The sequence below is a fragment of the Peromyscus californicus genome, unplaced genomic scaffold, assembly GCF_007827085.1.
Source record: "Peromyscus californicus insignis strain IS unplaced genomic scaffold, ASM782708v3 Scaffold_12__1_contigs__length_115047231, whole genome shotgun sequence".
Classification (NCBI taxonomy): Eukaryota; Metazoa; Chordata; class Mammalia; order Rodentia; family Cricetidae; genus Peromyscus; species Peromyscus californicus.
The window spans coordinates 82,544,490-82,559,381 of NW_026294413.1; the positions used below are offsets into that span (position 1 = coordinate 82,544,490).

Below are 14,892 nucleotides of genomic sequence, written 5' to 3' on the forward strand. Positions count from 1 at the left end.
GAAGAATGTTATTTCATAATTACTTTTAAAACCATAATTCTGATATTTCACTAAGATATGCTTACATTTGCACCACATTCAGTAATATAGAATCACCTAAATTCGTCTCTAAAAGCCCCATGTCTTCATCTTCCCTTACACAGTAATCCCTCTGGGATTATTTTTAATGAATATATGATAATAATGCATAGTTAGTATATCAGTTGTTTAACATAATCAAGAGAACAACCTTCTTAAGCAATGTGAGAAATGTATATATGGAAAAAATACCCTCTAAATTATGTTTACAGTTGAATGTGCTTAATGAAACTCTGTCCCATGGGTCCCTCAAGGTCAGTTTTTATCCAGCCCACACCTCCATTTTCACAAACTGTGAATTTCACTATTGCAAAATGAAGGGCATCTTGCATAAATAAAGACACGAGTGGGAAGGATTCCCCGTGCTTGCTGTGGCCCATTCTAAATGGCTGCTGTTGTCTGTTGTAGTGAATGATGATGCCACTGTGCTGGAATCTACTCTTTTAATTGTTACTTATTTGGGGGTCACAAGAAACGGGGAAACAAATGGCTTGACCACTTACTACACATCAAGTTACTAAACGAAACACAACTGCTTTTGATGTCTCAATCAATAACTCCTTTCCTTTAACATCCATCCTTGTCCCTGCCCTTCAGCAGAGAAGAGTCCCATGCCTGGTCCTCACCCAAGGCCTACTCTTTTAGTGATAGGCAGGGGCTTTGGTGTCACCCTTGGTACACTATCCTTTCTATCTTCTGTTCACATTCAGGCTATTCTCAAATGTTTCTAATTTTATCAAAGAATACTCAACCTCTCACCACACACACACACACACACACACACACACACACACACACACACACACACACACACACACCACTATTATTAGTACTAATCTCCCTCCAGCTAGAAGAGATGCTTATTGAGATATCACCTGCCACCTGCCTGCATCACTTATCAGTACTACTCTCCTTCTAGCAAGAAGAGATGCCTACTCAGACATCACCCCTGAGTCATGCCAGTCCAAGCCATCTCCACCAAGCAAACAAGGCCAGTGCTTTCAGATAGGAATCTGACCACATCACTCTTCAGCATTAAGTCCAAAGACTCAAACCATGAAAATGGTTTTCAGTGTCTTCTCTGTCCCTTCCTCACTGTGGTTCAGTTTCCTTTGTCTTCCTTGTCAGAGTCTCACATCTTGGTATGAAATATTCCCTTGAGGATCGCTTCTCTTATTCTCCAAACCAGATTATAACTTCCCCTGTCTTCTGTGCTCTTTGAGGAATTTATAATCAATGTTTACTTGGGTGATTGGTTAATCTTGGTATCCTTTCTAGAGAGAAAGGTTCATGAACCTCTGCTCTTTTCCACACACAGCTCAAGTTTCTGCCATGTCTCCTACTTTAGAGCTGGTCCATGGGTGTGTGTTCCACCCCTTGAATGGAGAGGAGGGAGCTAGACAACTTACCGCACTCATGAGAGAATCCAGGACGCTGACAGCAAACGCTGTCCCACATGCGAAGGGCTGCGTGAGGTACAGCTCTGTGTCAGGGTCATCGTCATCGTCTTGGTCCAAAAACTGAACATTAGTATCGTTCACTAGAAAAGGCATAAAATAAGAATTAGCACTGAACACTATGCATGTGTTAGTGAAGCCAGAGATACACTAAGTGACTGGCTTAGAGAAACTGAAGTTATTGCAAAAGAAACAAGCATGGAGAAGCTGTTGATGGATCTGGGGATTGGCGAGCAGTGGGACTCAGTGGCCTGCTCCTACAGGACTGTTTTAACTTCTGAGACCTGGAGAGCAATGAGGTCAAGCAGGCTTGCTCCATGGCAACTGCCCAGAACTGGCAAGTTAATGGCATTGACCAGTCCTTGCTACAGTTTCAGAATCATGACCAAGAAACACCCTAGGGCATTTTTTGGTAGCCAAATCCTTTGAGAGATGGACATAATTCGATGATGAATAGCCATGCTGGAATGGTAAAGTTAGCCACAAAGGAAAAATGCAACTTATTTAGGAGGAAAAGCAATGGACCAGAAACACAGCAAGGGCAAATGGCAAGGAATTTGCCCTCAGGTAGGACCTATAGCTAGCCCCAAGGATGGGCCTGGGTAGTACCTGGTGTGCCTGGCCTCTGAACCCAGGCCCATACCCTACTGAACACTTGGGAATGGCTCCTGGCTATCTCCAGCTGTTTTCCAACTTCTTCTGCAAGGCTCCACACACTCCTTCCCCTTCTAAACAGCTCTGTCTTCGCTGTGTTCTAGAAGACATGGCCAGGGCAAGATGCCTTCCTTCACTGTCATCTGAGGAGCCCCTAAGGACTCCTCCTGCGTGCACCCAGACTGATGCGCTGTGCCCTTCAGATGCCTCTAACTTATAAAAAATTAAATGACAAATGAGCTTCTATTCCTATCTTGGCCTCAGAAATGATCCATTTTGCAGAGCAAGTAATAGGGGGAAGTGTGGGGAGCTGGGGAGAGGCACACTTGTGATTTCTGGAATAATTAAGGTGGTTTTAGGAAGAGAACAGATGAGACTTCCTAGCTCTGACGTCTTTCTGAAGCTATCTGCAGCTAATTCTCTTCCCTAGAGTTATTGTTTTAATTTTTTTAAAGGAACTTTTTGGACAACTTTCCTTTAAAAAAAAATACACACAAACGATTAAAAAAAAAGTACCGAAACTTTGTTTATTGAGTCAGAATAAATGATAATAGGATAAAAGGCTTGGTGTGGAATTATTTTTAAATGACACCATCTTTATCCCCTCTGGAGAATGACTCTAATGGAGGGAAATCTTTGCCGTGATTTTTCCAAATTTGGTCACATTGGGTCCCAGTCGTCTCAGGCACAAGTGAATTGCAAGATGGTGTGCAAAAATCTCAAGTCTGGTTTTGTCACCCACTTCTTTGGCAAAGCATTTCATGATCCTACAGCTAAGTTGCTCTCTTGTGAAACGGGGAAATTATGCAGTCTCTCATGAGGTAGCTCAGAGATTCCTAGGAGACCAGATTTGGTGAGTTTGCTCCAGGACCCAGGGCATGCTGTGCACTGGATAATAGGAGGCTGATAACACAATTGTCTATCAATCTGTTACATTAGGGAATGTCCAGCACCTCTCTGCTCCTCTCAGAGACAGTAAGATTTACTTATGAACCCTCCAAATGGTTCTGCTAAATTGAATCATGACTGGCCCTAAGCTGCCTCCATACCCATTTCATGTTTGATTAAAAGTGTCTCAAATGTCGTGAACTGTAGCCTTACTCCATGTGGAAATTGTATAACCTACCCCTATAATAAGTAGCTAGGGCTCAGCCAATCACAAGTGGCCTAGTGTTCAAACTAGATTCAAGTAAGACAGGCTCCACCTGTAGCCCTAGCCAGGGTGTCTCATATTTCACTTCCTTTCCTCAGGAGTGAGTGTGTGTGTGTGTGTGTGTGTGTGTGTGTGTGTGTGTGTGTGTGTAAACACCCTGCTCTCATAGTGGGCCAAATATGAAGAACCACTTTGGTATGGACCCTTGTCCTACTTTAGAATTGTAAAGTGGATTAAATGACGTGGATTAAGCTTTCTAAAGCAGGCGCTGAAGAGATGGCGGTGATTCAGAACACTTGTTATTCTTGCAGAGGACTGTGTTAGCTTGCTAGCACCCACACCGTGGCCTACCTGACACTCCTCCAGGGAACCCCACATGCTCTTCTGTCCTCTGCATGCACATGAGGTACACCCACTAAATTGTTGCAGGCAAACACTAAATATCTTTTAAGATTTTAAAAACCACAGAGAGCTTTTCCCTCTCTCTGTCTCTATCTCTCTTCTCTCTCTGGGCAGTGTCTCCTGTATCCTAGGCTGGCTTCAAACTCACTATGTCGTGGAAGATTATAGACTGAACTTCTCCTCCACCTTTGCAGTGTAGGGATCATGGGTGTGGACTACCACACCCCGTCAATGAAGTGCTAGGGATTTAACCCAGGGCTTTGTTAATGTTAAGCAATTGCATGTAAAGCACTTTGTTAATGTTAAGCAATTGCATGTAAAGCACTCTGTTAATGTTAAGCAAGCACTCTACCAACTCAGCTAAATCCCAAGTCTATAATTTTGTCTTTTAATATTCCAACAGTATGTTGTGAGGTCTACAGTATTTCTGCTCTGGGAATCAGAAAATGTAATCAGAAAAATCACATGCATTAGAATATGGTTTTATTTATTCACATCAGCTGATGGTGTTTGCATCATCATTTGTACTGGAGCAGTATCCCCTCCCTCTTTACAGAGAGATGAGGGAAAAACGGTCTTAAGTTATTAGTGTGGCCTGAGTAGGAAGAACAACTCTGGACTTGAGCGATGCAGGCTATTGGAAGGTATCAAGGCAAGAGCAAGTTTCAGTGAAAAGCCTGCCTGTTGTTCTGGAATGCCCAGTCCCAGGAAGATAGCAGCTGGAGTCCTCCATGCCCACTTCCCAGAATAGCAACTACCTGGGTAATAAGAGGTGACAAAAAATATTGCCCCACAATGCATGTGGCCAAATATAGTTGGGAAAGAGTGAGTTAAGCTGCTACAAAGTTCTTCCTCACAGAAACCTCAGGAGCCTTCGTCAGGGGAGTCTCAGAACAAATGAGGACTAGAATATATTACAGTCTTCAAATGTGTTTGCCCTGGGCTGCCTCTGTGTCTTTGTGTGTGTTTGGGTTTGGATGTGTTCATATATGGGTATGTTTATGTACAGGTGCATGTAGAAGGTAGGGGTTAACATCAGCTGCCTTCCTCGATCATTTTCTATATTAGCTTTTGAGGCAGGGTCTGTCCACTGAATCCAGAGCTAGACTCCCTAGCCAGCAAGCCTCGGGGATCCTTCTGTATCTGTCCCCAAGGGCTGGAATTACAAGATGTACACTGCCATGCTCAGCTTGGATGTGCATGCTGGGGATCAGCACTCAGGTCCTCATGATTGCATAGCAGGCGCTTTACCCCAGGCCTGTCTCTCCAGCCCTGTCTCTGTCTGTTTTAAGGGGCATTTCGCTGGAGTAATATCACACAGCACACATCCCAGGGCAGATGACATTGCAGAGGAGGAATGGGATGAGGATCGTGGTGTGGCTACGAGAGAAACTAGCCTCAAGAGCAGAGGGGAGAAGCAGCCTCAACTCTAAAGACAAAGGAAAAAAATCTGGTGTGGGAGAGTGTTTGGGGGACTTGATAACCGAATTGCTGTCTTGTATTTGGAGCACCAAGCTTCTTGTTTTCCTTTTCCACTAATCAAAATCAGGATACCCTAGTTAGTTAATAGCACACGGAATCCAAATGCAAGAGAAAGTCTTGGCGTGGGTGCTTTCAGAAACTGTGTAGGTATCTGTGTGGGAGATGCTTGGATGACTTTTCCAAACAGTGGTCTGGGGCACATGAGCTTCCCTGGTCTTTTGTGGTCCTATGGTTCTAAGAAGAGCGATGGAGAAACCCAGGCTTTTAGCCAACAATGCTAAACATGAAAAAGGTACCTCTCCTACTGTGGGAAACAGAAAATAGTGTGGTACTCCTTGACCTGAGTGAATGTGCCCTGATAAATAGCTCTGTCTAACAACCACGCAGGGCTGCATGGTGGACAATTTATTTCTTCGTTTCTAGACACCTCACAAGCAAGATTACTGGGTTAAAAGCCTCCTCTCTTATTTTGAAATATATTTGGGGGGTCAAGACAATGGAGTGTTCATTTCATCTGTGAGTCATGCGAGGGCCGGTGCTCCCCACTCCTCCTCCCACATCTCTGCCCAGAAGCCCTTTGCTATATCTATTTAGAAGATCAATCTCCGGTGCTGAGACCTGCTGCTGATGGGCGCCCTTCGTGGGTTATTAACCAAGTCATGGGGAACCATGGAAGGGCCTGACAAATGCAGCCATGACCAGGGGCCTTTCTCATCCAGATAAATCCACTGTGAATCTCCTCCCCTCACCCTGGGGGGAGGGGGGTGCTTTGGGACAACAGGGCGGGGGTCAGAGAGTCGGGCCGCCAGCCTGTTCTGCACCCTTCTTGGAATCTGGCTTTAGTAAGAAAAGATCCCCTGGGAACCAGCGGCTTTTTTATGGCTTCAGAAGCAGAACTTCTGAGAAAGGGCCTGGTAGGGGGGAAAAAAGGCAAATAAAGTCAGAATAAAGAAAAATAAACAGCTGGAGGGAAGGCACTGTCTAGGATTTCTTATCTTAAAATTTTTATAGTTTTCCTTTGACTTCCTCTGAGAGCTGTGAAGACATGTCAGTCAAACTGACAGCATGTTGGAAGAGGAATATAGGGAAGAGGCGGGGGAGAGAGGGCACGTGTGGGATTTAAAGGAGAGGGAGAGAGAGGCTCGGGCCACAGAAAATGAATTAGAGCAGAGATGCTTTGGAAGCTACTGCCAGGTCAGATGGGTGTGATCAAAGGTTTACTGATGCTGTGTGGGGAAAAAAATCATTAAGAAAAGGCCAGAACAAGACAGTCGATTCCAACCAGAGCCACAAATAAAATGCATTCAAAGCAGTGCCATGGGGTAGCCTTTCTGTTACAGCCAGCGAAATGAAGGGGGAAAAAGCCAATGAGAGCTGGAAACACCAAGATCAGAACAAAAGAAAATACTGATGTCAAGAAGACAAGCACTTCTTACCCAACTCCGTTATCATTAGAATGTGCGTCCCACTGTTTTTTTCCTGATTGACTGATACCAAAGGCAACTTGCCCGGTTTAGCTAATTGGATACAGCATTTAAGGGTCAGGGAAAGGGAATGGAGGGAAGTACAGAAAAAAAAGAAAGAAAAGAGTGAGGGAACAATGGGGGACGCATTCTCAAGCTAAGCCACCTGGACAATAGAGAACCTGTACCCGGGAGGGGGAAGAGCCATTTAGTAGTTGTATAACTTCCCACAGGGAATGGCAGGGACAGGTCAGAAGTTGGGTTTTACTGGCTACGGATTATAGCCTTCAAACCCTGTGCACTTCATTCATATTTTGGCCATTTTTTGAAAATGACCTTTGGCGAGACTCTCAACTGGGTTAGGGTCAAGGTGGGGCTGCTGCACAGTGGAGCAAACAATCATTTGAACCAGTTCTCACAGGGGATCCATTCTCAGGTGGGATTGGCTTAGTCCTGAGGTTCTGAGTAGGGTTTCAACCGTAGGAGCCTTTGAAACAGAACACCCAGAAGAGGCACCTGCAGGAAGAAGCCGCCAGAAGAGCCCTTGCCTCCTTTCTTCCCCATTCCCAAATGGATGCCCCAATTTCAAAGCCATTCTCATGCTCCTTTGAAAACAGTGGCCAGAAGGAAGGAAACTGTCTATTTCTCTCCTGGGAAAGATAGAACAGTTTGTCCTTCAAATAATCTGCTGTATCTCTAATTGTACCTCACCTTCACTACTCCACTCCAAACCTATGAGGACCAAAAGGCTAAAGCACAGGCCAACCTCCCCATATTCTCCACGGTCTTTCAGACCAAACCACCCACCCACGGAGCTGACAATGACTCCCTACCGAGTTCTGTGATGATGGGGATGTTGACTCCTGTTGTGATGGAAGGCTGGCGCAACATTCCATGCACCGGGCTGTTGTCAGGAGATGATCTGTCCATTCCAGGAGGTGTGAATCCTAGTGGAGAGAAATTCAGAGAAGTAGAAAATCTGGAAATGATAAAAGGACAGTATACATACAGAACCCTTAAGATGCCGTGTACACATTATTGACAGGCAGGTCACCAATTAACACAAGATAAAAATCTGAGGTTTTTTTTTTTTAAGGACATTATAGGAAATACACTTGAAGCAATTCTAACTTAATCTGATACCTTCCTAAAATTCCAGACATGACATTATATATCCTACTTATCATCCCCCTTCTCCTACAAGTAGTTACCACTCACTATGTCTAATTGTCCTTAGGAAGGCAGGACTATGTGACATACAAAATTCTCTTGCTCGTGCAAAGTGAGTGAAGAAACACACATCACTTCTGGTCTAAGGCTTTGTCTTATCCTTCTCTTCCCAAACCACGTCTAATATGGAGTCATGGGTCACTATGGAGATGGAATCTGGACAGCAGCCTCCAACTGCCTTGACCCATAAAACCTTCTAAGCAGAAAAAACAATGACGGCTCTTCCAACCACTGAAATGTTTCGTGTGTTGCTACCACGGCCTAGCCAAACTCATTCTGACCATTCTCCTCCGCCAACTGATTACATTTCCTTCTGCTCTTGAGGAACTTAGGCCCTGGGTTTGACATGGTTCTGGCTGGTGAGACGTGAGGGCAAATCTGCTTGGAGGCTTTCGGCAACTGTTCCTTGGTCTTAAAAAGACATGCAAAGGAAGACACCTCATTTGATCCCCCTAGACACTGTTTCCTATGCCTTCACTTCCTAGACCCACAGCATCCATCTTCCAACTAGGATGAACAGCTATTGAACACAAAAGTCACCTGCTGCTACTGTCTGAACTGAGTAGAACTGAGTAGTAATGAACTAGCCTTGAATTCCTGAGGTAACCGACCTGGCAGTATTAAGACATCATGAAAATTTATAAAAAAGGTAAGATTTGAAATATCAGGTTTAGTAAGAGCAAAACTTCTTCCAGCCAAGTCCACTGAGTACCTTGTTAAAGATGCAGGCAAAGACACACAAAGATGGGAAAGCTCTTCACATCATGCCTGCGCTCCTTAGAAATTCATTTTCCAACTGAAACTCACAGCAACTAAATCTGTCAGCTGTGTGCTATCATTCTCTTTGGTGTGTTTTTAACTTTTATTTAATTAAAAAAATATCTTTGGAGATAAGATTTTTACAATGTAGCCATGGTTAGTCTGAACTCACTCAGTAGATCTGGCTAACCTTGAACTCACAAAGATCTTCCTGATTCTGCCTCCTGAGTGCTGGGATTAAAAGTGTGTGCTGCTATGCCTGATTCCTTGGTTTCTCATCTCTATATGGGCTCACCAATAAACGAGGGACTTAAAGGTACAAAGATATTTGCTTGGCTTCTCTGAATTGATCATAGGACCACATTTTACAGTCACTACTTAGTAATGGACAAGGCTGGGCTGATTCTGGCATTTGGGTAATGTCTGGTGCTCAATAATTGCCTATCCTTTGGGAGGTCCACAAGAACAAAATGCCAGAGACTTTTGAGGGGGCTTTCTCATTTTCTGCTTGTATTTATTTAAATATCCTATCAAGTGCTATACTTTCAGGAAGAACAAAGAAGTATCCATTCCCGATTGCACTTAATTTTTTTTTAGTATTATGACACCTCAAACAGACCAAGTTACATTCAGGGAGCTAGTGTTCATTCTTCCTAAACTTTGGAATGTGTCTATCTTCCAGCCAACCGCATAACCAGGAGCATGCATTTTAAATGCTAGCTGTTTTCTTCCCTTCGAACAGTGAAGGGGAAGAAATAAACTGTTTTCATCAGAAGTGGCATTCAAAAGCATGAAAAATTGCAAATGACAGCTGTGCAGATTCAGTGGATGTGACGTTTTTGACTTTCTTCAACTTGACAAGTGAACACCTTACATCGGTAATGCTATATGCATAATACATGGCCTGTATTTTGACATCCACCATCAGATGCTGACTGGAGAAAATATGGGTGTGTTCCTCAAGGAGTAGCACCCATAAAGCAGGCAGAGATACAGGTCACATGGTATTAAGAAAGCTGTATTTCATTGCAGAGCCTGCAACAAGCTGAAGCATCCTTTTATTTTATCTTATTTAAAGATTCCATTTTCAGCTGTGAAAAGACTCAATCCCTTTGCATGAAACCTTCATTAGGAAGTGGCATGCTTGCTTCTTAGGCCTCTTTCACTCTCCTTTCATATTCCATTCCCCCCACCCAGACTCCAAGACTGGTTCCATCAGCATCAGCAACTTACAAGCTGATGGGTAGTCAGATACCCTTTACCTGAAGGTCTGCCTCTCCATCTGTGACCCCAAGAACAGGATACTAATGTTGACACGAGAACTTTAGAAATATCACACCACCTCCTACTTCACAACATTTCTGCCCTCACACTGGGTTTGCAAAATTAACGAATGCATAGATTTTTCTCCTTTCCTCTCATATAGCTGTAGTAAGGACTCAGACTTGATTAGCATTGTTTCCTCCCTTAGGGGCTTACTGTAGGAAAAGTATGTTCTGAAGTGCCAGGTGTTGCAGACTTCCTAAATGACCTGTATTCCATCTGAAGGCATGAAGCAGGAGGATACCTCAGATGTCATCATTCTAGTCATGGTTGACAAAGCAGGTCTTAACAATGTTCAGGTCTCCACCCCTTTCAACGTTGGCATCACTTTACATCTCTACATCAAACAACACTGCTGTTCTGTTTGCACAAGCCGGGACATGAAGCATATACACCAGGGATCTGCAGCCAGAGACCAGAAAACCTGGGAAATGCTCCAACATGGGAGACAATCCTTCATTTCTCCCAAAGAAACCATTAAGAATGTCAGTGTTAGAGAGCTAGACTAAGAAACCTCAGAAAGGATTCAAGGTGAATTTGTGGACAGCCCGTGTTCTTCTTTGGCTCTTGATTCTTTGATATGTTAACACCGCACTCCATGGAGCTAGATATGACTTCCCCAGACTACCTCCTCACCTTCCAGGGAAGCCCCACCCCCAGTCCCAGTCTTCAGAGGCCCCTGTGCCTGGCATGCATCTGTGTTATCCACTGAGCATCAAGCATCACCACCTTGACTGACCCTGTCTCAGGCCAGACATTCTCATTTCATGTGCCACGGTAGAATATTAGGCCAGAGAGTTTGCTGTGTAGCTGGGGTTCCGGCTTATGTTTAAGAGGCCTGACTCCTAGAGAAGAAATAAAAGGGACTAGTGAACAACACAGCCTTGAAGCTGGAGGTCTTGGGTTCAAATTCTGGTTCTTTATTTCCCGACGTCTGTTAATTTTTTAAAGGTATTTTTACTGCATTATTTTGTTATTTGGCTGTTCCAGCCATGTGTACAGTAAATTTGATTACTCTTCCCAGTACCCTTTATTATCTCCCTCCCACTCTCCTCCATCCCTTTCTCAGATGCCTGATTTTTGGTTTTGCTTTTCGACCCATTTAGTTTAATCAGGGCCACCTGTGTGACCACTGGATTGGGACTATCCACTGAAGCTTGGTGGGATGATCAGGGTTACATGACTGAAGTTTATGTTTCCCCTTGTCATTGAATTTACCAGAAACAAGTAGTTTGGTAGTGAGTCCCGCCTGCATGCATGCCTTACTGTTGATTGGCTCCTGAGGGTGTAGAACTCTGAGTCCCGCCTCCATGCATATCTGCCTATTGATTGATCCATTCTTGTACAGACTCAACACACACGTCTATAGCTGCTATGAGTCTGTGACACAATGGTTGTGTTTTGCAGAGAAGGCATTATTTCACATCCCTTCTTATTTCCAGGCTCTCACATTCTTTCTGTCCCCTCTTCCATAATGTCCCCTTAGAGAGGACAATACATATGACTTGGGTTGGCTTTGTAGATATAAGCACAGCACAGACAATATTCTCTCCAGATCTCTGATTCTTCATCAGAAGTATCCCTTATACAGGGAATATGGAAGGCTAAGGCTATAAAATGTGCCATACTTAGGATGAAGTAATCACTCAAAAATGCTGTCTACCAATGACAATGTTATACTAGATACACAACAAATACTTGTGGAGAGGACCAGTATCTGCCAAGACCCTTTCCTATGGGTAAAGAACTGAAAAGCATTTGACAGATTTTCTAAAGAAGAATTTGTCTTAGAAAACTAATGAGAAACCAAGAATCATAGCAGGTGTTTTTGTCATAAATAGATTAGTCCTGCAATAATAATAATGATAATGATAACAACAATAAATAGTAATAATAATTAGGTTGCTGGAAACATCTCAAGAAGGAATCTGGATATTGGGAAGGCTGAGGTTTTCTTCAGATTTATAGGAAACTGGTGTCCAGCTTCACACAGGAAAGGCTGTTAATTCCAAATAGCAACTGCTGATCTCTTCTAGAAACTTCTCTTTTCTAGACTTAAAGACTTTCTGTCCCCCTTTAATTGGAAGTCATTTGCTCTTTGGGCTCCTGAAACTGTCTTTATCATTCTGTTTTTTTTCTGGCACCTGTGTTCTGGACACATCATCCCTGCTGGACTGAATGGAAGGATCAGCTGCAGCTGACCTTTGGATATTGGTTGTCTCATAGGCTGAGCAAGTGAGATCTCAGCCAGAGAGAAGAGAGGACAGTGAAGCATTAGTTAGTGAAAAGTTCAGAGCATTGTACTTTAGTGAGGGTGGCTTGGAATGAAAGAATTTGACACAAGAACTTAGATGTTTCCTACCAAGAGCTAGGAGAAAAGACAGAAAAGGTGACATCAAGGTTTTCATTGATTAAAAAGTTGTTTCCTCCCAGACCTAAGGCTCAGGGAACATTGTGGAAAAGGGGGTAGAAAGACTGTAAGAGCCAGAGAATCCGGTCATTTGCTGTGAGATTGTGTGTCCTAGTAAAGTCAGAAGTTACACTCATGAAGTCCTACAAACATGTTTGCCCAAACGTGAACTGAACATGTATGACACCAATGGACAAGCCAAACTGTATGGAGACAAGTCTATGAGGCCTTAACCCTATGCTAAGAACTATAGGCAACTGAAGAAAGTTAGGAATGTGAGCAGTGGTCTTCCCTAGGGAAGAGCATGCCAATTGGTTTCTAGTGCCAAATGGTCAGCCCTAAAAACATACATAAAGGTAGCATTATACCAACTGAACAGGTTATATTTAGGAATATATATGTATATGCATATATTCATACAATAACAATTATTTTTTTTAAAGGCCCTGAATTTGAAGGCAAGTAGGGAAAGGGTATTTATTTATTTATTTTTATTTTTATTTTTATTTTTTTTTGGTTTTTCGAGACAGGGTTTCTCTGTGTAGCTTTGTGCCTCTCCTGGAACTCACTTGGTAGCCCAGGCGAAAGGGTATTTATATACATATGGGAGGGTAGAAAGGTAAGGGAGAAATGTTGTGATCCAATTGTAATCTCAAAAAGTACAAAATTTCTCTTGAATTAAAAACATGGAAAAAACTGAGTATAAGCATGCAAAAAAAGTTATTTCTGACTGATGGTGTATACACGCATGCTGGGTTTTGCTGCATCTAAGAGACCAGGCACAAGCTTTTTATGACTCAGCCAAACTAGTAGACCAGAAAAGAGCTCTGTGGAGCAATGCAGGTCCAGGGTGCTAGAAAGGAGCAAAGGCCCAATGTCACTCTCTTATGGGCTTTAAGGCAAAGGGAAGGATGCTGTAGAGATCACTGATCACTGGAACTGAGAATGGTGAAGGAAGACTGGGATAGCATGGCAGGGGCACTGTGTTCTCACAACCTAGCTTCTCACAACCATCCCAAATAAATACTCTTTTGTTGAAGAAGAAACTAGAGCCCAATCATGACCCATAGAGAGGGTAGGCAGTGTGCCTCAAGGATGTCAGATCTGGGTAGCAGATCTCAGATCTAAACCAAACCTGTTTGCAGGCTCCTCTAAACTAACCCTTGCTTCTCAACTGTGCACTAGACTGTACCCAAGGTGCTTTCATGGCTCATTCCAATTATGGCTCCTCACAACTGTATGAGCTGAGAGACCAGTTAATATTATCACTTTTAGAAAAGGAAAACAGTACTGGGAAGAGTTGAGTAGTTTCTGAAGGATACCCCAGTGTGAAGTAACTGATCTGGGAGCTACAGTCAGATAGTCTGGCTTAAGAGTCCATGTATAACAGATAATCCAGTGGTTCACTCTCTCTCTCTCTCTCTCTCTCTCTCTCTCTCTCTCTCTCTCTCTCTCTCTCTCTCTCTCTTCCTCTCCCCTACCTCTCTCCTCAACCCTGGCAAGCAAGTTTGAGACACAAGTCAGTCTAACTTTTTTTTTTTTATTGTTTTCACTTTTAAACAATAGTGCACAACAACTGGGACCCATTGCAGTCAGGCTTACCTGCTTTGGTGTAGCAGCATGCACAGCTCAGTGTGTATAATAAATGCTTTAGTACAGTACTTTTCCATGGGGGAAACACAAAGTACTTCCTAAATCTTCCCTAGTTAAATCCCCAAGCCTTTCCAGGGTGAGAGGGAGATGGAAATTCTTATCAATCACCTCCCTTAGACTAGATGGAGAAATGAAGGTAAGTGCCTCCCCCATCCCCACAGATTTAACATAAAGGAATTGGCTCGAAGGGTGAGCCAAATTATCTTTTATTGTGTGCATATAAATGATGGTTAGAAATCCATATGCTATGTTAAACTAGGGAAATAAATTAGGCCCAGTCATGGAGGTTCGCTGAGACAGGTATTCAATATGAAGTTGTAAAAGGAAAGATCACCGTTAAAAATGATCTATAAAGATATGTTAAAAATCAAGAGAAACAACTCATGTTACATCATCTAGGAGATGAATTAGATTTCCTGTTAATGCCAGGAAGAAAAAAAAAAATCCCCAAACCAAATGTCAGATGAAGTGAGGATCAATAAAAATATTTTGATAAGTAAATGCACCAGTGCTATTTAACACATGATTGGCAACTCCTGAAACATCAATTATCCAAATTTCCCATTGCTGCTTATGGGAAAATTATGCAGATTAGAACTTGATTAGGCTTATATCATGAGACTCAATTTAGACTTTTAATCTATTAAGCTCCAATAAATGAGGCATCTGAATAGCTCCCCTGAGCAACTACAGTAATAGCCACAGCAGTCATTTCTGCAGTGGGTATGCCAACAAATTTATCAGCAGCCCAAGTAAAGAAAATTCCATGTTGGAGAGGAGCAATTGCATTCTAACTTGGAGGGGCAGAAATAACCCATGCCTATAGGG

General features: G+C 43.0%; 1 protein-coding gene across 26 annotated transcripts in view; it reads right to left on the bottom strand.

Annotated features, from left to right (window-relative positions):
* Kcnma1 (potassium calcium-activated channel subfamily M alpha 1) overlaps positions 1–14,892 on the bottom strand; it is a 710,017-nt gene that overhangs the window by 36,957 nt on the left and 658,168 nt on the right. For 14 of the 26 annotated variants that reach the window (XM_052733616.1, XM_052733594.1, XM_052733593.1 and 11 more), the window contains 2 exons: positions 7,523–7,636; positions 1,488–1,618 (listed from right to left, as the gene is read on the bottom strand). In XM_052733616.1, the coding sequence (XP_052589576.1) occupies positions 1,488–1,618; positions 7,523–7,636 (245 nt within the window). Of the gene's footprint in view, positions 1–1,487; positions 1,619–6,662; positions 6,744–7,522; positions 7,637–14,892 lie in introns of all 26 variants that reach the window. The other 12 variants (XM_052733591.1, XM_052733589.1, XM_052733592.1 and 9 more) reach the window with 1 other exon arrangement.